At 41.5% G+C, this 23,552-nt stretch overlaps 2 protein-coding genes across 6 annotated transcripts in view; both read left to right on the forward strand.

Annotated features, from left to right (window-relative positions):
* FOXP1 (forkhead box P1) overlaps positions 1–23,552 on the forward strand; it is a 714,752-nt gene that overhangs the window by 391,378 nt on the left and 299,822 nt on the right. Inside the window, exon 1 of one of the 5 annotated variants that reach the window (XM_054975304.1) lies at positions 18,498–18,541. The exons of the other annotated variants lie outside the window; for them this stretch is intronic. The gene's annotated coding sequence lies outside the window, so the exon portion shown is untranslated. Of the gene's footprint in view, positions 1–18,497; positions 18,542–23,552 lie in introns of those variants that run through there. 5 annotated transcript variants of the gene reach the window in all.
* Positions 3,805–3,984, forward strand: LOC129327655 (dolichyl-diphosphooligosaccharide--protein glycosyltransferase subunit 4-like). Its single transcript, XM_054976406.1, has one exon. It carries the CDS (start codon positions 3,805–3,807, stop codon positions 3,982–3,984), a length of 180 nt encoding a protein of 59 aa, XP_054832381.1.

Raw genomic sequence — 23,552 nt, forward strand, 5'->3', positions numbered from 1 at the left:
CAAAATCATAAAATTGGTCCATCTCTTAAGCCTATCGAGGTTTAAATTTCCCTCTCCCTCCTGCTGCACAGTGGAAAGGAGAGGGACATTTCAACCCCTTGCCCCAAAGCTTCCCGAAGCTACACAAATAGCTTCGGGCATCTTTGATTTGGGGTTTCTGAAATGGCCCAGGTATGCTGGGGCCGTTTTGGAAATCCTGAATCTTTGCGAATCGGATCTGATTCGGGTATTTTTCCCTAATCGGAAACCCAAAGCGCACATCCCTAGTCAATACTACTGAATGGCAGTGGCTTTATGGGGCCTCTTGCAGGGGTATGTTGCTCATTTGAGACTCTGGAAATTGACTCTGGAGCTTGATGCTTGTACAGCATGTGCTGTACTACTGAGTTTACAGTCATTTATATAACATTTTATAAGGGGCATGTCCCAGCTTCCCTTGAAGCAGATTGTTTTGGGGTTTGAATTGCACAAACAAAGCAAAGGGTAAGCTCTCCTCCTTGCCACCATCAAGCCTAAAAGGGTTTTTTTTTTTTTGCTTAGGGTTTGGTCAGATTTTGAAACAATGAACCAGTCAGATAAATAAATAATTTTTAATATGCAGCAGAATATAATTTAATTCTTCCCAGATTATTCCATCACTACATTCCTAATTTTTCACACCATTGTCTCCTAAAATAATTTCATCTAAGACTAGCTAGAAGTTCCTACATACAATGTTCTGTTGACCTCTGTTCTGCTTGTATTTATAATCTTATCATGTCTCCTGGAATGTACAATATACACTTATATTTTTTCCTGTACAGTGGTAAAATAAAAAAAATAGTATGTGTGCAATCTTGTTATCAACTGTGCAGGGGCAGGTAGGTTACGCTCGGTGGTGGAGAGAGTCATAGTTGACTTATGACAACTCCTGGTGGGATTTTCATGGCAAGAGACTAACAGAGTGGTTAGCCATTGCCTGCCTCTACAGCTCTGGTCTTCGTTGGATGTCTCCCATGCAATTACTAACCAAGGTCGACTCTGCTTAGCTCCTGAGATCTGATGAGATCAGGCTCACCTGGGCTATCTAGGTCAGGGCAGGTTATACTTACTTAAGTGAAAGTAAATAGTGAGAGACATTAACTATTCTGATCTATTCATTGATACAGATGTTATACAAAAGAGCATAAGAAAATTGCTAAAGATGATCTAAGATTTATCTGTTCCTGTATCCTTTCCCCAGCAGTGCAGTGGATAGCCAGATGCTGCCAAGAAGCCCATGACTCAGTAATGTTTGCTTGGAATATGGAGGTTCAATTTAGCTCTCATGGCCATATTTATCATCAATATGTCTCATCCCCCTTTTAAAGCCACCTGTATGTGTTTATTGAGCAATAACCCCAATATTTCTTGCCTAGATGGTCACAGCCAATTAAGATCTCATCAGTTGATGAAGTTAAGGGTTTGGGGAGGGTTTGCTCCATTGTACATTACTTACTTAAATTGAATCTTACTTGCCTGTTGTTGCCCATTCATAAAGTCTGGAGAAATCCTTCTGGAGATATCCATACTTCAATTAGGTTTTTACCATCCTGTATAATGTCACTGCAATCCAGGGTTGCCAGGTCCCTTGACTCCCCTGGTGGGAGATGGGGAGCCCAGCTACACCCATGGGTCCTGGTTGCACGCTCCTGGCTTGCACAATTATGTCACTTCTAGGAAGTGATGTCATTACATGGGGTCAAGGGGTAGCTGGGAGCACTCTCGTGGCCTGGATCGGCCCACTGTGGGGCACAATTCAGCCTGAAATGGGCCTGTTGCAGAAGATCTTCTAGATCTTCCTAGTCTGATTTAATGGGTTAGACAGGAGTCACCATACACTGGATTGGTTTGCCAGTAATAAATTAAATGGCACCCTCTAACCCAAAAAGGTTTGGGAAAAGGTCCCCAATCTTTTCAATCCTGTGGGAACCTTTGGAATTCCAATGCAGGGTCGTGGTGCAACCACAAAACGGCTACCTCAGGAGCCAGAGCCAACTACAAAATGCCCACCTCCTGAGTCAGATCCAGCTTCAGAATGTCAGGGAATGAGGTTATGCATAATTCTAATAATAACTCTTCAACGTCTCAGGCAGAAACTCTGTTTAACAGGATGCCTTTTAAAGTGAACATACCATTTAAAAATCTTTTATTGCATATATGCACAGTAGTGCAACGAGGATCCTTGCACTGTGCTGGCAGCTGTTGCTGAAGCAACTTTAAAAAAATGCAAGCCAGTCAGAGCTCCACAAAAGCCCTGCTACCCCCTCTTAAACAAACTTAGTGGCCCTAATTGCATGGTTAGATACAGGTTTGCCTCCTCTTTCCATATTATTGAACACATATTTTACATTCAAAAGGAGGCTGGTAGTTGCAACAGCTGGGAAGCTCCTTTGCACAAATATACTATTCATATTCTATAGTGTCTGTCAAAGTTCACAACTTTAGCATTAATTATACAGAATGCTTCTTGCACAAGGAGCTAGCGAGTCTTTTGGTAAAGTATAAACTTCCTTATTAAGAAACTAGCTAACTATTTGAGTAATTATTCTAAGAGTGCACCGAGGAAAGCTGTAAATAATTAAACTGTTTAAATAAAGTTTAGGGCAAACTACAATTGTACCTTTGATGGCAGTGACTGCAAAAACTAGCTGATTGTTTTTAAGGGCTTATTGTTTATGTTTGTCATTACTATCGCATCTGGATAGCTGAGGTGAAGCAGGTATAAAGGCAAGCAATAACCTTTAGGAGCAGGAATAAAAGTGTTGGGAATTCTTACGTGGAATAGGCTGTATGCTGCTGTTATAAAGCAACTAATGGATACTAACATCTTTGCTGTATCCAAGGACTGTGTAACATCATTGTCAATTGGAGCCTTTTGGCCCCATTATCATGTGAGGGGAGTTATCTTGTCTGACAAGAGAGCCATGGAATAATTCTTCAGTTTTGGCGTAACCCACCTGCACATAGGGTTGGCAGTGAGCTAAAGAGGTAACATCCACACACTAAATGACGAATAAAGGATAGTCAGTTCCTTATAGGTGAAAGATTCTGGAAAGAAAACTGTTATACTCAATAAAATATCAGATTCCTTTTAGTAGGATTATAATGTAGAGTATGATTATAATGTAGATGTTATATTAAATGATACATCTGTAGGCAGATGAATTAGAGGACAATAACTGCCCCATTATTTTAAATGAAAACTAAGGTTCTGAATATACAGCACAAAAAAAGAGAAAAGGTTAAGGCAAAGCCCTTTCTCCGTGTCGTTTTAGTTTGTATCTTAGAGACAAACTATGTTTTGGATCAAAAAACAGCAGCAGGTTACCCTGACTTGGATTGAGGGCCCGGCGCCAACTATTTCCTGGGTGTATATCCTTCTCTAGAATTGTCATTAGTCACAACAAGGAAGAAGATAGGGATCTGCCTTGTATCATACTATTTCCCCCTACCATGTCTACCAGGATTAGGGAAGGCTAACGTTGACCCCTCCCCTGCAACTACATTTTAATGTAAAAGCAAATGTAAGGATATCCAATCATGGTTTTGCCACATAACATATTAGTATCATTTTATTAGACCTGTGTTAAGACAAAAATGTTCTCTCCAGGTCCACCTCTTTTTCATCACTTGTTGGCCCTGTGTTGCCTTGTCATGTGAGATATGCGTATTCCTTTTGGGTTTATAAACTGGTTAAGATAGTTGTGATTGCCCTTCGAGTCCCTCCTAAGGCGGAAGCTGGATGCAACTCACCGCAGGGCAGCGTCATCCCGAGCCACTAGGATGGTGACTGACATGCTGCAGGCCATTTTCACCAACATGCTGGGTGTGTTGCTCTTTCTGCTCATTATCCTCTATCACTACATGGCCGTCAACGACTCCAAGAAGCAGGAGGGTCCCCCTTTTTTTGTCAAACAAAATTTATTAATAAGAAACATGTTACAAGACAAAAAAAAAAGATAGTTGTGATTGGCCCCAGACCTTAAGCTGCACTGTGATAATAATAATAATAATGTGCTTATATACTGCTCTTCTAGACAGATTAGTGCCCCATTTAGAGTGGTTAACAAAGTCAGTGATATTATTATCACCACAATACAGCTGGGGAGCTGGGGCAGAGAGGAGTGGCTTATCCAAGGCCACCTGCTGAGCTCATGGCAGTAGTGGGGGGGAGTCGAACACAACCCAACCACTTAACCAATATGCTACAGCAGCTAGAGTAAGAGGGTTCCAATCTTTCAAGTTAACTCAGTTTCAAGCAGGGCTTTTTTTCAGCAGGACCACGGTGGAACGGAGTTCCAGCACCTCTTGAAAATGGTCACATGGTCAGAGCAATCTAAAGTCCCCTCTGTCTGGAGATCAGGGGGCGGGGCCACCGGCTATGTGACCATTTTCACCGAGAGCGATTTAAACTTTAAAAAACTCCCCCCTTGTTCCAGCTGACCCAAAGTGACGTCATTGTGCGGTCCTGAGTTCCACCACCTCTTTTCTCAGAAAAAGCCCTGGTTTCAAGTATTTATACTTATGGCACCTCATTTGCAGGCATAAAGTAAAATCACCATTAGAAATAAAAATTGGGCAGAAAGGGTTTAAAATAGCATTTCCTCCTCAGTGCTAGCTATCTTGGTTCCTATTTTCCAGTAGTGTGGCCTCTTTCTTGGCTTACTCTAGTATATCACCAAGATACACCAGTATTAGGGTTTGTTTGCCACCCTAAATTAGAACAGCTTGAGGGTTTTGTCCATAATCTTGCATAAAGGGACTGAGATAACTTATGATAATATAATTTTTATATCATGTTATTATGTTTTGTTGTTCCTGTTATTGCCACCCTCCCTTTACTAGATGCTATGATTTGACACAGAGATCATCTGCTTGAGGTATTATTGTTTTTGTTGTTGTTATTATTCCTTTTACACTGAGATTCAAGGCAGATAAAACTGTGCAAGAGAAATACAATATAATCAACAGCTAAGACATTTACTGAGCAAAATACAATAATGAACTACAGTTACAACATTCAGTGAAACAGATACAATAGGGTATGGTAGCAGAAAATTTGAGCACAGAGTTGAAATCTTTTTGAAACAAAGCATAACTAATTTACATGGCACGTTTAGCAACATGGAAACACCTTAGTAGGGGCATATCTACATCAGTAGACAGTACCCAGCAGCATAGGATAGTGTATAGTTCCTGTCCCTACCTTGACATCTCTCTGAGCTTTTTTTTATGACACGGCCCTGTAATCTGGGTCAAAAGCATTCCTGAATAATTCAATTGTGCATAGTTCGTGGAAAGCCAGGAGAGTGGGAGCTTTCTTGATGACCTCAGACAGGCCATTTCATAAATTGGGGGTACCACAGAGAAAGCACATGCATGGGGAACTGTTGCTTTTGCCCAGTTTGCAGATACGAGGGTGGTATCTGCAAAGGCCCTGCCCAGAGGAGCGAAGCTGCCGTGGCAGAACAGAGGGGGAGATGCAGTAGTACAGATATGAGGGGCTAAATTGATGAAGGGCTTTGAATGTGATAGTCATAACCTTGAATTGAGCACAGTAGCTGATGGTAAGCCAATGGAGTGACTGTAGAATGTGTGATATATATGCTCCATCTAACTCCTAAGAGTAAACAAATTGCAACATTCTTCACTAGATGGAGTCTTCAAGTCAACTTTGAAGGGAGATCTATGTAGACTGCAATACAGTAGTCTAGTCTTGGTATTATTGTGCCATGAATCCAGATGGTTAGCCTGGCTGTGTCAAGACAGGGAGCCATCTTCCAGGCTAATCTGAGTTGTGAGAAGGCCTTGTTTGCAGCTGCATTTACTTGCTACTATAGCAGTAGTGCTGGATCTAGTATAACCTCTAGGCTCTTAACTGACTCAGCCAGGGTCAACTGAACACCATCAACAGTCAGAAGAACAGTGGCTTTCATGATCTAGGAGGAACAACAATGATGTATGTGCTTTGTTTACATTAAGGTGGAGGTCATCAACTACAGCTACCAGAGCTGTCTCCATTCCATAGCCTGACCTAAAACCAGTCTGAAAAGGGTCCAAAACAGTAGGGTTGTCCAAGAAGGCATGGAGTTGGTCAGCTACTGCTCTCTCAATCACTTTGCACAGAAAATGCAGGTTAGAGACAGGGTGATAATTGGCTACATTGTTTTTGTCCAAGGATGATTTTTTAAGTAATGGGCAGATGATGGCCTCTTTGAGAGGCTGAGGGAAGGTGCCTTGAGTTAGTGACTGATGTATGATAGACATCAAGAACTCCTTGATAAGGATCCAGAGTACAAGTAGTGGTCTTAACAGATGCTAAAATTCCACTGATATCCATCACTCTGACTGGGTCAAAATTATTCAGAAATGGACTGGATGGTGTGTTAAGCATTATTTCTGGCTCACCTGTATTACAAGTAGCATCCAGATCAGACTGTATTTGAACTATTTTATCAGCATAAACTGTTGTAAAGGTGTTGCAACTAATTGTCTGTGAACCAGTGAATGTTCAGATTTAGGGATTTGAAAGGTGTCAAGATACCTTAAAAAGTTGGGATGGACATGAATTAGCTGATGCACTGGTTGCAGAAAAGTAGTTCTTCGCTGCTATCATTGCTACTTCATGTCTTCCAATGGACCTCTGTAGCATGCTCTATCAGATTCAGCATGAGTTTTCTGCCAGTGTCTTTCTAGACATCTTCCAGTCCTCTTTAGATCACCCAGCTCTGTGGTAAATGATGGGGCTGATTTCCACTGCAAGGGAGGGAGGGATTGGCCAGGAGCAATCTTGTTAATAGCTTTGAGGAGCTTCAGATTCCATATTTCCACAGCAGCCTTAGTGGAGCCTGAGTTTAGAATTCTAAAATTCTCCAGTGCATTTTGCAGAAGAATAAGGTTGAGTCCCTCCCCACCAGCATCTGAGACCTTTTGCTGGCCCTGGGGGCTTGGCCAGGATCTTCACATTCTCATAAAACAGTTCACAGGTTAGAAGCGTACTGTAAAAACAATGTAAAAAGATCAACTCCTTAATTGAAAATCATGGTAAAAACAAGTAAATGTTTGTCCTGGCACCTAAAAGATAGGTAGGATAGGCTCGCCAGGTGAGTCTCAAGGGGAAGATCATTCCACAGATAAGGGGGCACCCCCCCTAAGATGGCGACGAAAAAGCAGAGCCCTACTGTGAGCAAATCAGTTTCAGCGACGCTACAGGGGAAGGGAGAAACTCTTGAAGAGGTGGTTAAACGGTCGGTCGTTGAAGCTATGAAGCCCTTTGTTGATAAGCTAAATGAAATCGGACAAAGGGTTGGCTCAGTTGAGAATAAAGTGAAAACCATTAAAGATGCAGCGTCTGGGGCAGAGCAATCTGCTCGGGAAAATGCAGTACTCATGAAAGCAACAAACAAAGAAGTAAAGCTTTTGGAGAATCAACTGATAGGATTACAAGCGGATCGTGCTCAGACGGTATTGCATCTTCAGAATGTGAAGGAGGAGGAAAGTGAAAACTTTGGCGTCATCCGCAAAGGCAACTAAAGAAGAGTTAAAAAGCGATATTCTGGAAGTCTGTCGGACATCTTCAAAATATGCAACAAAGCGTCAGCTGCCTTGCGAGATTATTATTGACTTTTCATCTAAGAAGACTCAGGACACCATCTTATATAATTTGTACAATGTGGACTTGGACTTTCTGGGCAACAAGGTTAAGATATTGAAGGACGTTCCATTTTTAGCTCGGAAAAGAAGATTCAAATATAAAAGGTTTGCAGCTCTTCTGAGGAAGCGTGAAATAAAATACAAATGGTTATTTCCGGAAGGCATCTGGTTCAGATATGAAGTCCAAGCCTACAAGATAATATCGGAAGTACAGCTGAGGGACTTTGTGTTTAATCATCAAGAGTTCCAGCAAGAAGAAGATTCAGAATCTGAAGGGGGGAATGAGGAGGAGGGAGTGAGCACAGCTACTGTAGTTGTTCAGAGAGAACTGAGACTGAGACCCCGGGGGGGGGGAGAGAAGAAGAAGACCTGTTCCTGACTGTAGTTTGTATTTTATAAGATCTACCAATCTAATAGCATATTAGAAAGTTTAAATTTAAATAATTGTATTATGAAGGGAATACAATACTTGTAGATGTAGTGTGTGTTTTTTATATGTTGTTCTTTCCCTCTCCCCCTGTTTCCTTTTTCCTTTTTTTTTTTTTGGTAGTTTTTGATGTTAGTAATTAAAAATAATTTAAAAAAAACAGATAAGGGGGCACCACCGAAAAAGCCCTGTCATAGAAGCTGGAAGGGACCCCAAAGGTCATATAGTCCAACCCCCTGCACAATCAGGAGATGCACAGCTATGCCCCCAGGGATGCCTGTTCAATGCCCAGTTTCAAGCAAAAAACCTCCAGGACCCCTGACCAATCTGTCATGGAGGAAACTTCCTGCCTGACCCCAAAGTGGTGATTGGCATTTCCCTGGGCACATACGAAAGTTCCACAAGATCTGAGCTCTAGAAAATGCTTTCCTTCCGGTCTCTAGTCTCTGCCTGCCTTGCCTCAGATAAAAATGAAATCCAAACTGATGAGGACTGAATATTGGAGCCTGAAATGCTGAGTAAAAACAAGGAATAAAAGGAGAGAGATTAAGCTACTTTCAAGTACAGTCTGGAGTTCTCCCAGAATTCCAAACTGATCTGCAGACATCAGTTCCTCTGGAGGACATGGCAGTTTTGTCAGGTGGAGTCTATGGCATCACATCCTCATTGAGCTCTCCAGTCTCCACCCTACTCAGGTACCACCTTGAAATCTTCAGGAATTTCCCAAATCAGGAAGTTTGTCCTGATAATGGAACTGTGCAGGTTCTTGTGATTATAGGGTTACTGTTCCCCTGCTGGGGGTGGGGGATTCCCTGCTCCCACCCTTCCGCCCCTGCACCCACTTATTTGGCTGACGGGGGGAACGCCCCCGAGTGGCGCTGCACCCCCCCAAGCAGTGGCACACCCCCCAAGCTGTGCCATGCGCCCCGAACCGCACCACACTGCACATTCCTGCACCCACAGCGTGCCTGTTTTGGGGAGAATCGTGCCTCACATGGCACATCTGGCCCTTGGTGAGTGTGGGAGTGCTCCTGGCCAGACTTTGACTCCCTGCGCGATGATGTCACTTCTGGAAATGACTTCACTGTGCAAGCCGGGAGCGCATGCACACTATGCATGCATGCAAAAAAGAAAACCCCTAGAGCGGCAAAGTGAGTGCTCCCAATCTCCCACCGGGGGAGTAAAGGAACCTAGCAAACCCTTGGTTTGGGCTCCAGGGGACATAGCAACCCTGTGTGTTTATGATGTGACAAGTAGAATAATTGGCTAAGCCATCATCTAAGCCAATGCTTTAGCCAATTTGAAAATTATATGCATTAGGGGTAGGTAGGATTTTTTTGAAGGAAAATGCATATTTGTATATGGGATTTTTCTTCTTTTGGTAAACTAAAAGTATTGCATTCCATGTAGATAAAGCAATGGTGGAATCCTGAGAAGTGTTTTTGTTCCATACTCTTTTCAGTATGTACAAAGATGACTGACATTTGTGTGATGGAAGTCGTTTGCAGCTCTTAATTCTATAGGGTGTGATTTGTCCTTGGAGAAGAAGAAATGAAAGCAAAAGAGAAGCAAACCTCTAATGAAAATGCTTGACTTCTGTGCTAGAGCAGGGGTAGAGAATGGGCAAAGGGATGCGTCTGCACCCTCCATCCACCTTGGTTTGCAATTTTATATGCCCTTTTTGTATATCATACAAAACAGGGAAGTTAAAGCAGCTGCCTGTGGCTGTAATTCAGTGGCAAAGAGCATTCTTTGTGTCCAGCCATGTAGCCTAGAACTGCTATCCAAACTGTTAACCAGGTTGCAACAGTTGTTGCATAAAACTTTATGATATGGTCACCTTACCTATGATTAGCTAGTTTCAGTTGCCAGCTGCCTTTCATACAGGCTGTTGATGAGCTGTCAGGCTGTTACAAGTTTTGGTCACTTCAAAGTGAGGTGGATTTGCTGAAGCTACATATGGGTGAAAGGTTTGTATTCCATTATCAGCCTCCTAAACTGTCTTGTACTATCTGTTTTACGCTCTTGTCATATTTGAAATCTTGGGCTAGCATTTAGGGAATCAGAAATACATTTGTATATATTTTTTCTAAGCAGACAAATAGTGCAGGCGATAACATTACAAAGGACATTAATATCTTAGCTTCCATCCTTACTCATTTTGAAAAGCAATGTTTTCTTTTAGAAGAAAACATTGAAAGATCTGATTTGTCTACATCAAGGCTGCATTTGTTCAGCTGTATTCATCTTGCCCTTCATTTGACTTTTTTTTAAAGAGATCTATAAATAAAGAGTTGTAAACAAGAGCTAATCCTTAACAACAACCTAGAAAGTTAATGGTTCTCCCCAGCTCTTATTATAATAAATTCAAACACTCTGAATTTAATGTGATTTACACGTAGTATTCATAAGGCTAGTAGGTACTAATGTCTTAGAAAGCTGAGAAAAGAGCACTATTTTGTATTCAGTATATAATATAATTGCAGCACATTTTCCTTCATAAGACGTTGAAATACACTTTTTTCCCCTTATGTTTAAAAAATGGAATTGTGCGTCCCCCCTCCCCCCTCAGTTTTATATTTGGGTGGAATTACCTTATATGTGTTTTCTCTCTCTTAGCAGTCAACATTGTCAAAACACTTTACCATGTTCATCTTCATAGCAAGCTTTATCACTTAATATTACCATAATATTAGTTTAAAGTCTTTCTTTAGGTAAATTTTGCAGGTGGTTGTGGCAAATTCCCATCCAGGAAATATCCTTAGTTTTTTTTTTCCTGATGACATGATAAGCCTTAAACATTGTACAGTAACTTCCAGTAAGGACTATGTCTGTGTAATAGGGTTACTGTTAAAGAAATGTGTCCTTTTACATTTACACAGGCAATATTTTTACAGTTTTAATCTATATAAGCCATATATATTTGAATTCTGAAACTCCTCAAATGCTGTGACATTAAAGTACTGAAACTCCTAAAGGTATACAAAAAGGTCTTTTGCACATAGCTTTTCTCTGTTTAATTTTTTTATTCAATTTTCTAATACCTGAACTCTGTGGTCAGCATTGCCATAAAGGTATGATTTTAAGAAGTGATACAATCTATGAAGCATTTCCCATTAGGTAGACACCATGTCTTTAAATTATGGCAATTTCTTAAGATTTTAAAGCAAAATGAGCTCTTAGGGGTATGATTAATAGCAGGGAATGATGATAACACAGGGACATCAGTGGCACTCCATTACAAAAAAAGGTTGAACTAATAAAAGCATCCATCTATTTGACCAATAAAGCATTTGAATGATATGCTTGTAGTTTTTTTATCATATAATGCTTACTTTGCACCGAATAAACTGATTTTACATGCTGGAAAAAGATTGTAGAAGAAGCAGTTCACTTGCAATGTGAAGGTGCCTTAATGCTGAAAGAGCAGATTGTTTGCACGATGTTACATTTTGGCTTTGAACTTCATATTTTGAATTTGTACTTTGTGAATTCATGCCAGTTGGTGAATTATTATTTAATGTTGCAGTGAATTTTAATTCTTGTGCAGCTAATGAGTCCTGAGATAAAGCATCTTCTGCATCTTTTATTTATTTTATTTTTTCAGAAACAAAAAAAAGGCCCGAAGTTTTGGAGAAAATACACAGTACTTATTTTCTTATCACACCTCAGATTCTTTTAGTGCTTTAGCCTAAAATGTAAGTAAGTAGGTAGGAAGGAAGGAAGGAAGGAAGGAAGGAAGGAACGAACGAACGAACGAACGAACGAACGAACGAACGAACGAACGAACGAACGAACAGGATTTCCCTCTACTCCGATCACTGCAAAATTCTTGTTAAGATAATCGAAAGGAGGAAGTCATCAGTAAAAAGTAGTCTCCTCTTCTGGATGTTTACAGCCCTCCAGGCCTTAAGATTTCTAGTTCTCGTTCCTGCTTTTCTCTTCCAACTATAGCTGGTACTTCAGTTATTGAGCTGCAAATGGTTAATGCCACACTCAGGTAGAAAGAAGAACCTCAAAACATTCACAGAAAGAAAAAGGTGATGTGCAGTGATTCAAGCCAGTCATGCCCAATCACTATAAATTGAAAAGTGATTTAACAAGCTGTATAAGGATCAGGCTGAACCTTTAGGGTTTTTTGTGCTTTCCTCCTGAAAACTATTTTTAAGCTGTTTTTAGCCTAGTGGGTTTCCCCCCCCACTCATGCAGAAAAAACAAGCTAGGAATAAAAAGTTGTGTGGGATGGGGAGAAAGTATGAATGTTGTCCTCTTTTCCCCTTCCGTACAGCCCTTTAAATCTACCCATACTCTACTAAGATTTCAGCAGGAACTCAGTCCGATGTACAAGTTTGCTGCTGACTTGTTTTATTTAGCCTTTAGTACAATGCAGCAATCCTTCTGCTCCTGCAACTTCCCCTTTATCATATGCTGTATGGAAGGCCACTAATAATGCAATTGTTTCCAGCCATTAAGCCCAGTTTTCATGCTGTTTATTTTTGTGTGTCATTGTCAGTAGCTTTTACATATCCAGTAGCCCAGCTTACAGCACAGTTTGGTAGGTGGGCATCTGGGAAGAGAGTAGAATTAGTTGGGGCTTAGTCTGACAAACTGGTTTTGTGTTGGTGGTGGAGAGTGCCCTCAAGTCAGAGATGATTTATGGCGACCCCTAGTGGGGGTTTCATGGCAAGAGACTACAAGGTGGTTTGCCATTGTCTGCTTCTGCAACCCTGGTCTTTGTTGGAGGTCCCCCATCCAATTACTAACCAAGGCTGACCCTGCTTAGTTTCTGAGATCTGATAAGAGCTTATTCTGTTAGTGAAGATTTGAGAGGAACATTAGTCTGTGTGACAAAGTCTGTGAATATATCTTTAAGAAGATATAATTATGAATGAAACCACCAAGCTTAGGAACTATTCCGAAACCAATACACTTATCAAAATTCTGCTTATGCACTTATAAAGAAATTCTTATTTTGTTTAAGGAAAAATATCCTTTTTTTACCTCACAACCACCCTTACGCGCTGACAGTTCTGTCAAACTATCATCTATAGCAACCTTCCTATATTACCAGTCAAACCAAGGAGGTCTATGGCAAGAACTTTTTAGGGAGTCAGGAAGTCAGTAATATATATATGAGGTAATAAATATATGAGGAAAACTCAGCATGGGTTCTGTAAGGGAAGATCTTGTCTCACCAATCTGTTAGAGTTCTTTGAGGGAGTGAACAAACAAGTGGACAAGGGAGACCCGATATTGTTTATCTTGACTTCCAGAAAGCTTTTGACAAAGTTCCTCATCAAAGGCTCCTAAGTAAGCTCAGTAGCTATGGGATAAAGGGCCAAGTCCTCTTGTGGATCGAAAACTGGCTAATTAATAGGAAACAGAGAGTGAGTATAAACGGGCACTTCTCACAGTGGAGGGTGGTGAGCAGTGGGGTGCCACAGGGGTCGGTATTGGGTCCAATGCTTTTTAACTTGTTTATTAATGATTTGGAATTGGGATTAAGCAGTGAAGTGGCTAAATTTGCAGATGACACGAAATTGTTCAGGGTGGTGAAAGCCAGAGAGAATTGTGAGGCACTCCAAAGGGATCTGTCGAGGCTAGAAGAGTGGGCATCCATGTGGCAAATGAGGTTCAATGTAGCCAAGTGCAAAGTAATGCACATTGGAACCAAAAATCCAAAATATAAATACAAGTTGATGGGGTCTGAACTGGCGGAGACTGACCAAGAGAGAGATCTTGGAGTCATGATAGATAACTCACTAAAAACGTCAGCACAGTGTGCGACTGCCATAAAAAAAGCTAATGCTATGCTAGGGGTTATTAGGAAAGGGATTGAAAACAAATCAGCCGGTATCATAATGCCTCTGTATAAATCGATGGTGAGGCCTCATTTGGAGTACTGTGTACAGTTCTGGTCGCCACACCTTAAAAAAGATATCATAGCACTGGAAAAAGTACAGAGAAGGGCAACTAAAATGATTAAAGGGTTGGAACACTTTCCCTATGAGGAAAGATTGAGGCACTTGGGGCTCTTTAGCCTGGAGAAAAGACGACTGAGGGGAGACATGATAGAGGTTTACAAGATAATGCACGGGTTAGAGAAGGTCGAGAAAGATGTGTTTTTCTCCCTTTCTCACAATACAAGAACTCGTGGGCACTCTATGAAATTATTGAGCAGTCGGGTTAGAACAGATAGAAGAAAATACTACTTTACACAAAGGGTGATAAACACATGGAATTCGTTGCCACAGGAGGTGGTGGCAGCTACAAGCATTGCCAGCTTCAAGAGGGGACTGGACAAATATATGGAGCAGAGGTCCATCAGTGGCTATTAGCCACAGAAGATAGATGGTATTCTCTTTGTGGGGAGGTGGTGCTCTGTTGTCTTGGTGCTGGAAGGAAGGCCGTGGGAGGGCTTCTGGTGTCCTGGCCTCACTGACAGTCCTTTAGATGGCACTGGATTTCTAGCCACTGTGTGTGACAGAATGTTGGACTGGATGGGCCACTGGCCTGATCCAACATGGCTTTGCTTATGTTCTTATGTTCTTAGGTCACAGAGACAAAAAAAGGAAAAGTATTATAGAGGTAAAAGCCTATGTAAAGTAGAGAACACCTGAAGCTCTGTATGAGTGGAAATAAAAAGAGTGTTGGCTGTGACCAGAGCTCTCCTGAGGTATAAGTTTAAGGTAAAGTAAGGAGGAAGGAACTGAAGGTTTAAACAAAAGTTTAAAAACAAAGCAAACAAGCATATCATTTCAATGACAGTGTTTATTCATTTGAAAAGGTGTGGCAGCATAATGGTGGTTTCTAGGATAGCCCAGGTGAGCCTGATCTCATCCAGGCAGACATAGATTCACTCAGGCCTTTCCACACAACTTGCCCCACCTAGATTGAATAATCTCTCTCTCAGACTAATCCAGGCACTCACACAGTTTGCCTGATTTAGCCAGAATAAAACCCCTTTTCAGGTTTCCACACTGTTTGCCTGACTTAGACAGAATAACCTCACTCTGAGACACCAAAAAATTGGCTGGAAACCTCTTCCCTCAGCACTCCCATTAAAAACTGCGGTTCACTCTGCCACCTAGGATACAGGTATCATCCAATTAGAGCACACTCAATTCACCCATCCAACACCCTTCTATCTTTCCTCAGAGGCCTGCATTTAAAATCACAGGAGCAAATATTTAAAACCCTCATTTTAACAAGGAGAAAAAAAATCCCAACTATCTAGATGCAAAACTTTACATCCTTTGCACTTTAGAGATGAAACCAAAGGGCTTCCTGCACTGAAGGTAGCTTTTCATTGTGAAAATTAAGCACTAGTTTACCTTTTTGAACTGCACTATACAGGAGTTAACCAAAGCTTTGCTGTCTGTCCTACTTTTTGCCACTCATTTCCAGGGGTGCGCGCTTTGAGTTCCCAGTTCAGGAAAAAAAACCCGAACCGTACCCGATTCATAAGGATTCGGTATTTTCGAATCAGGGACAGTATGATGGCCCTGATTCAGAAATACCGAATCAAAGCTTCCTGAAGCAATATGGATTGCTTCGGGAAGCTTCAGGACCTTTTTAAAGGGTGCCCGCCCTCCCACCCACCCCCAATTACCTAGGGCATCCTTCTGGCGGCGCAGGTGCCGGCATTTGCTGCCGCCCTGCCGGCCGCCATGGAGTCCGAAGCAGCAGCACAGGTGGCGCCGGCGTTCACTGATGCCCTGCCAGCCGCTGCAGATGCCAAAGTGGCGGTGCGGGTGGCGCAGGTACCTGTGTTCACTGCTGCCGTGCCAGCTACTGCAGAGGCCAAAGTGGTGACGCGGTCGGCAGAGGTATTGGCTGCAGCCTTCCCCACCAGCCTGTTGGCCACGGTGGTGGCGGCAGAAGGCCTGCTCCTGCCTCATAAGGTAAGTGGGGTTGGGGGAAGGGGGGCTCAAGGGGGAGGTGGGAATCTCACTTCAGTATGCTCCGAATCATTTCGAAGCATACTGAAGCGATTTCTGGCAGCCCGAATGCCGCTTCGGGTTTTGGGTTATTCCGGATCATTTTTCCACCGGGTAAACCCAAAGCGGGAAAACCAAATATTTCCCCGCTGCACACCCCTACTCACTACAACTTGTCCTGCCATTCTGTAACAATCACCTGCCACATTTGGCACAGCATCAGTTATATTAGAATTCACATCCTACATGCTGTGATAGTGTGTTCTGTTATTGCTTTCTCCTTTTCCCGAGACTGCTGAGAACATGTGAGCGCTTACCATCCAGAATGAAAACCTTTACATTTCATCCCTTTGGCTGAAGAACACTGATGAAATGTGATTCCAACAATGCCCCTGTGATCTGAGGTCATAGGGGGCAGGTCTATTTAGAAGTACATCCCATTAAGTTCAAAGGGACTTACCCCTCAGTACTTGCCTAGACTTGTATACAGGATTATAATAATCGAATTATGATATGAAAAAAATAACTCAGGCCATTTTGGAACTTTAGAGGTGCACGGATATAGTCAGACAAATAAAGAAGTAGCCAATTAAAAATTAGAGAAACAAGGAAGAAATTATGGCATTCATTTATGTATGTGGGAGGTCATTTCTAAAACTCCACAGTAGACATAATGCCATTGTCTGTGACCCACTCTAGAAATCTACTTATTTTCAGTCAACACTTGCCCTTGAACAGTAGGAATTTCTGGGCTACCATTTATGTACATATTTGGGGATTACCAATTGCTGCTTGTTCAGCAAGCTGAGAACCCAGAATGAGGAATTATGTATCTCCTACCATCTTTGACTTTCTCTAAGGCGATATTTTGGATTTCAGTCTAGCTTTGGTTCTAATGATGTTGATTGTGTTGATTGCTTATTTAAGTTGAAAAGTTATATGCTAGTCTTGGTAATGTCACATACCAAAACTGGATTTTTAGTAGACTTTCAAGCAGTAGTATTGGAACAAGCTCACGGGGAAAATCAGTTGCAGATGATGCTTGTATTTCTCTCTCTCTTTAGAAATATAAAATATACCTTCTTGGAATTACAAAATGTACTTGTGCATGCTGTCTTTGTACCTAAAGTTAGAAACGAAGCTAATCTGGGGTCATCCAAAGATTGGGGGTACAGAGGGCTTGTATCTTTTTCAGCTCCTTATTCACAGCAGTTCCCAACACCAGCTTCTGGGAGGCAGCCCAAATGGGGTCCTGGCTCCAGAACCAGAGTTTGGATTGGCACCAACACATGTCGTGTGGTAGGGGACAGTCTAGTGAGTGCAGGGCTGCGCGATCTAGGGTCATCCAAAGATTGTTTTGGGACACAGAGGGTTTGTAGCTCTTACCCTATTTTGAAGCTGTTAAGAACTGAGCTTTGTAGGAGGACCCAGTATATGTCCACTTAGAGGACAGAGTCCATTGAATATGGAGGTATATGATATTTGGTCCTACAGTCTTTATTTTGGGGTACAGAGCTTTTCAATTTCCCCCAATATTTGTGTTTTGCTCTGCAAATAAGGAACTAGGAACCAACTTCAGCTTTTTAAGTTAGAAAACGACCCTCTGCATTTTTGTTTTCTGTTCCTCTTGGCCCCTTTTACAGAATCTGGGGTGAAAAGAAGAGTTAAAAGGATTTTATTTGCTCTGGCTAGTTAGTGTGACAACTAAAGCTCCTTAGCTAGCTTCACTTTGTTTAGAAACAACCTAGTCGTGAATAAACAAGTAGCTCTGGTCCCCAACTGGTTTGATTTCATGGTGGTCAGCAGCAGCTGATGCATGTAACATACAACCTTCCTGCCTCTCTAAATGTCAGGAGGATGACTGTTTGTTTGTCTTGACCTCTCCCCAGCTGTTTACTCTGTAATGTATTTGCCTCAACCTTGATTCCCTGAGAGTGGCCCCTTTCTCCTCCCTTCTCTGTTTACAGTTGTCCTGCCCTGAGTGTCACCTGTGAAATCTGTTGATTATTCCACCTGGTTAATGTTAAATTACTCTTGCAAGATGATGTGTTTGTTCATAAACACAAATGCCAGGGCCCTTGTTTACTGTACCCATGGCAGCAATCAGTTATTAAACAAATATTGCTTTGTTTGCGGGTGTGAGCAGCAGTTTAGCCAGCAACGTCTGTGGGGGAAAGAAAAAAAAACTTTAAAGCTAAGTTTTGATAAAGAAGAAAAGGGGGACTTGTCCCTGGAATGTGGTTGAAACTGACTTAGGTTTGTTTTTCTTATCTTTAACTTTGGATGAAGGGGCTACAAAGATTAGCAAATTGTTTGGTTTTTTTCCAAGAGATTTCCTTAGTGTAATGATATCTATCCAGTTGTTTGCTTTTTCAGAAGGGAGAGAGGACTCCTGCAAGAAGGCTAGCACAGTAGTAAAGCATCTGATGGCTAGAAAATTCTGTGTGGATAATAGAAGGACTTTAAATGTATAGGACAGAAGAATAGGGCTATGAACAAGGTAATAACCCCCTCCCCTTTGAATGATATATAAAGATTGGTGTTTGAGTCATTGATTTTTTAAAAATGTGTGTGAATGTTTTTGTGTATTTGCATACGTTTCTTTTAATAAGCTATAGTGTCCTCTATGAAGGTGGGGAAGTGTTTTGCTTGATTTAGACAACAGAGCTAAAGAAAACTCTTTGCCATTATAGCAACAAATGACATATCGATATCCTCCCTGTGCATTTTAAAGCGTTTGTATGTCTGCTTCCCATATGCAGTAGTTATTTCTCTTATACTGTTTTGAAAACAGATTGGGAGTGGGGAAAAGTACTACCTGTCTGTTTTCCTTTTCCACTGGTCCTTCCCAGTCAAAATAGATGTTTATTGTTCCTAAAGAAAGCCAAAGGAGTTCTTCTCTTCTTCTTCCAAGCAGTTCTTCTCTTCATTTCAGTGGGGCAAGTGTGGGACTTTGCCCAATCCTAATCAAAATGAATGCTGGTTATGGAGAAGCAGCCCTTCATAGAATGTATACCTGCTGTATCTGTACTGCAGCAGAGCCTGTTAGCATCATTCTTGAAAGTATTGATGAAACCTGAAAGTGAGCATTTTTAGAGCAGCAGAGCTTGAGAAGTGAATGTTTAGCTCTTTTACGTTTAGTGCAGACTTCTCTAACTTTGTATGGGAGAATTGCTGCTGAAAATATAAGAAAATAATCTATAAGTGCATAAGGGGTTTTTGAAGGATCTGGTTAGTCATTCGAAGGGGGGAAGCTTTGCAAAATCTAGATAGGTGGTATTCACTAATGTGCTATAATGATTTGAAACATATTGTTCGTTGTGATTGCTAGAGCAGTCATGGGGCTTGAGGTGAATCAGAAGGCACTTGAAGTGTGTAGGCTAACCAGACAATCATTAATTGACTAGCATTGCGGTGATGCATCAAATACTGAAAACCGCTGAATGAGAAACTATATAGGGCCATCACATACCAAAGCAGCACTTGACCATGGAGATTATTATTATTATGCAGACTCAAATACTTAGACTACAAGTCCTATTGAACTAAGCTTGAGTTCTTTCAGAATCAGAATGCCTATAAAAGTAGCAAAAAAGCCCCTGTTCTGTAATCAATGCTTTGTAAAGATCTTTGGATTAATATTGTCACAGTTCAACTGAGTTTCAGGAAACAAGAGTTGTGGACTTGCAACACCAAAGCGGGGGGGGGGGGGGCAAATCTCAGGGCTGGTTCATGCAGATTTTTCCCTATCATGTATCCAGTTTCAGTTTTCCTTGGGTACTTGCTTTGAGAAACCAAACATGAAAACAGCACAATTGCGGATACAATTTGCAGAGATCTCTGTGCTCATCTTCTGGCTGTCAATATCACTGGTTCTGAGCCAGATTTGCACAGGTTCTGAATCCAGAGCATATAAGTATGTTCCTCACATAAGTGTGAGGAAAGAGGGTTTTTATAGGGGCGGGGGGGGGGATAAAGAATCAGTTTTTAAATAGCTGCAGTAAGGTAAAAGGGAAACAACTATTTCTGAAAGTTTTAAATATTGGCTTGGATTTCCACAGTTTGAAGGATTTCTACCCCCAGACCACAACTTTCTCTCTCACATACACCCTGTTGTAGCCCCCTGAAATATATTTTGAGGGCATTTTGGCTTCAGCAGTAGCAGGGAGGTGAGAAAGTCATGCTTTGTGGATGGGAATCCTTCAGTCTGAGAAAATGCATGGGCAGAAACAAGCCAATGTCAAAGTGCCCTTTATATTATATGCACTACATGTCCATACAAAGTATACATAAAATTGCCACTCTTTCTGACATGGCTTCTGTGTTTTTAAAATTTATACAGCAGGCAAAAATCATAAGATGAATTTCCCCCCATTGCTACAATTCCAGTCTGGGACAATTTACAGCTGTTCCATTTTAGTCAAATTGTGCAGCTGAGAAGTCACAAGAGTGTGGGGAGAAAAACGAAATGGCTACAGAGGGCTAAATCCTTTTATGACCCAGGACCCACAGGTCATGAAAGGCTTCATACTTTCTCTTTATACTTGCTCTTCCATAAAGAAACATCTACCTAATTGTGTTTTTTGCATTTTAAAAAGTTTTTTACCATTTTTCAAAAGCATGTAGAGCTACCATCTTTACAATGTGGCTCTTGTGCCTTTAACATCTTCATGACAGATATGTTTGATAGGTTTATTGATGGCTGCTTCCTTCTTTTCCACTTTTCCTTTCTCCTTTGTATTTATCTCAAACTTCTTGTCATTCTCTGAAGGGATTTTGTTGGTGTATTAACTACATTGCTGTCTAATGGTCTACCTGTCTGAGCTGACAAAGGCAGTCTTGGATTTGATATTGAGGTCTCTGAGGCTTCCAGCCATTGGGGACTTCAATGTGAGTGTGCCTGGGGTAGTTAACTTCATTGACACCATGGCCACAATGGGGCCCTAAAACGATGCATTTGACTTGTTTTGACAAAGTGCATTTGGTAATGGGGGAATTTTCCACTCTGCCCTTGTCATGGACCAACCATTTCCTGGTGAAACAGAACCTCCATAAGGATGGGGAAGCAATGAGGATGGTCTGCCCCAGAAGGCTGATGGAGTTGGAGGTCTTCCTGATACCTCTTAGAGATTTTCTGGTCTGCAAGATAGGTGGTCCTGTTGCAGCCCTGTCTGACTTGGGAAAAACAGAGATAGTCGGGGCAGTTGACATGCCTGCTCTTCAGCACCTTCTTCCCTTCTGTAGAGTTTGGAATTCCCCTTGGTTTACCAAGAAACGTAGGGAGATGAAGCGGTTAGGCAGACATAAGTGAAGGAAAACTCAAAGTGGATATGACCGAACACAGTTGAGAGAGCATCTTCATGCCTACTAGGAGGTGGGAGTGAGGATGGCAAAGGAAGCTCTCTTCCCCCCCACTATTTCATCCACACAATGCTATCAAATGGAGCTTTTATGGGCTGTGAGGGAGCTCCTAGGCCCCTGAGATTCTAGAACCCGAAAATATACATGACCTCAGTGAATCTTTTTGCAGTGCATTTTGTAGATAAAAATTGTTCTTGTTATTGTGACTTAGATGCCACAATTGATTCAGTTAAATCTCAAGATAGTGCTGGATCACAGTCTGATCCTAGTTACAGGGTTGACTTTCAGTTATTGAGTGCTGATAAAGTGGACATGTTGTTTAGAAGTGTGCTGCCCACCACATCTAATTTTGCCCCTTGTTGCTGACAGTATCAAGCTGGGCAGGTTTTATTAAGTGGATCTACAAGGTAAGACATAACTCTCTGTTTCTGGGCACAATATTAAGTGCTGTTTCTTACTTGTAAAGCCTAATGGTTTGAGACTGAAGGACTGAGTCTGAAGGACTGCCTCCTCCCATATTGTCTAGTTGGCCAGTTTAGATCCTGTTTGTCAGTCTTGCTCTTTTGCTCCTGTCCACAGAGTAGAAGTGGATGGCAACCAGAGATGGGAGGTGGCACCTCATTTTGGACTAACCTCTCCCTTGAAGCTCACCGAGCGCCTGCTTTACTCTCTCTTGTAGGTGCCAGCCAAAACCTTTCCCTTTACACAGGCTTTTAACTGAGTGGTTCCAACTTGTTTTACCTGTTTTATGGTCAGCTGCTAGCCTGCAGACTATTTTATCAACATCTGCTCTGTTTGAAGCTCTCTGACTTGCTTCCTTTAGCTGTTTCGATTTGACAGTGTGTTATTAAAATTGATTAATATTAATATTGATATTGATATTTTGTTTTTATTTATTCAGTTGGTACAGTTTGGTTTGTATTCTTTTTACTTTTTAACTGAGCTGCCTCAAGCAGCTGCACACAAATTTTCCTAAATAAATAAATATTTAAAAGCTCTCATAGCCTTGCTCAGTCCTAAATTTCTTCTATTTTGCCATTAACCCCAGTCTAAACCGTCATTATTTCAACATTTCCATCCTATGTTATCCAAACTATTCCTGATCTGTCAATCGATATTCCTCATTGTAATTACTTCTTTCTGTAATCCCTTCCCTATTTTTAACTGTTATTTGAATGGTGAATGTCAAGCACTGATGTCTGGGTTTTGTGGTGACCAGTGGGTGAGTCTCCACTTGTCAGTGTTAGGATACCACATTTGTGCAGTAGCACTGCTGTGTGTTTCTTTCCTGCTACATATAGCTGAAGCATCTTCTGGGCGTCCCAGTGACAAGTTTCCAATGAAGTTATTAAGTAGCTTTTCAATGCTATCCTGAAATTGTGTGATGGCAAAGCAAACTGGATCCTAAATGTTCTCACTCCTAGCTTTGCTTTTAATGATGCTGCTTGTATTACATTTCGAATCCAACAGAGTATTAACCATTCATTCCCATGTTTTAGTGAGTGTGAGCATATCCTCAGTGTCTCTAGAGTTCCTATAGCCATTCCATGACAGATTCATTGCCATTTTGGGTGACGACAGGGATGAGAAAAATGGAGGGTGTGCCATTAGGTATATCTACGTATCAGGAAAACACCGGTTAATAGGGGACAGTGGGGAAGTGATAATGAGATTAGGAGCAAATTAAAATGTGAGAAAACAACCTAGGAAAATGGGTGTCTTTATTACATCTAGTCAAAGTAATATTTTTATTTTTTTTCCAAACTAGATTATATTAGAACGTATCTACCCTGTTCTTATCATGTTTTTTATTTTTAAAAATGTTTCTTTTCCCCTCCCCATCTCTTCATTAATAAGCACTGTTTATCTACAGTCAAAGCTCACAGGAGGTGACAAGCCCCCTTGCTAAACAGATGATGTTGGTTCCAGTCTGTGGGTCAGCTACTAAGGATGTTCTTAGAGCACTGTGATTTGTTTCACTTCCCTTGGGACGCTTAGCACATCACCTTTCCAATATGTTCAACCTTCACTGACCCAAAACTTGGGGCAACTCCAATTCCAACCCTGGAGCTCCCAAGTGACAGCCTAAGAATCTACCTTAGTGTCATGGGGCCAGAGTGGAAAATGTGCTGTTGACAATGCCATCCGTT

Source organism: Eublepharis macularius, chromosome 4, assembly GCF_028583425.1.
Source record: "Eublepharis macularius isolate TG4126 chromosome 4, MPM_Emac_v1.0, whole genome shotgun sequence".
NCBI lineage: Eukaryota > Metazoa > Chordata > Lepidosauria > Squamata > Eublepharidae > Eublepharis > Eublepharis macularius.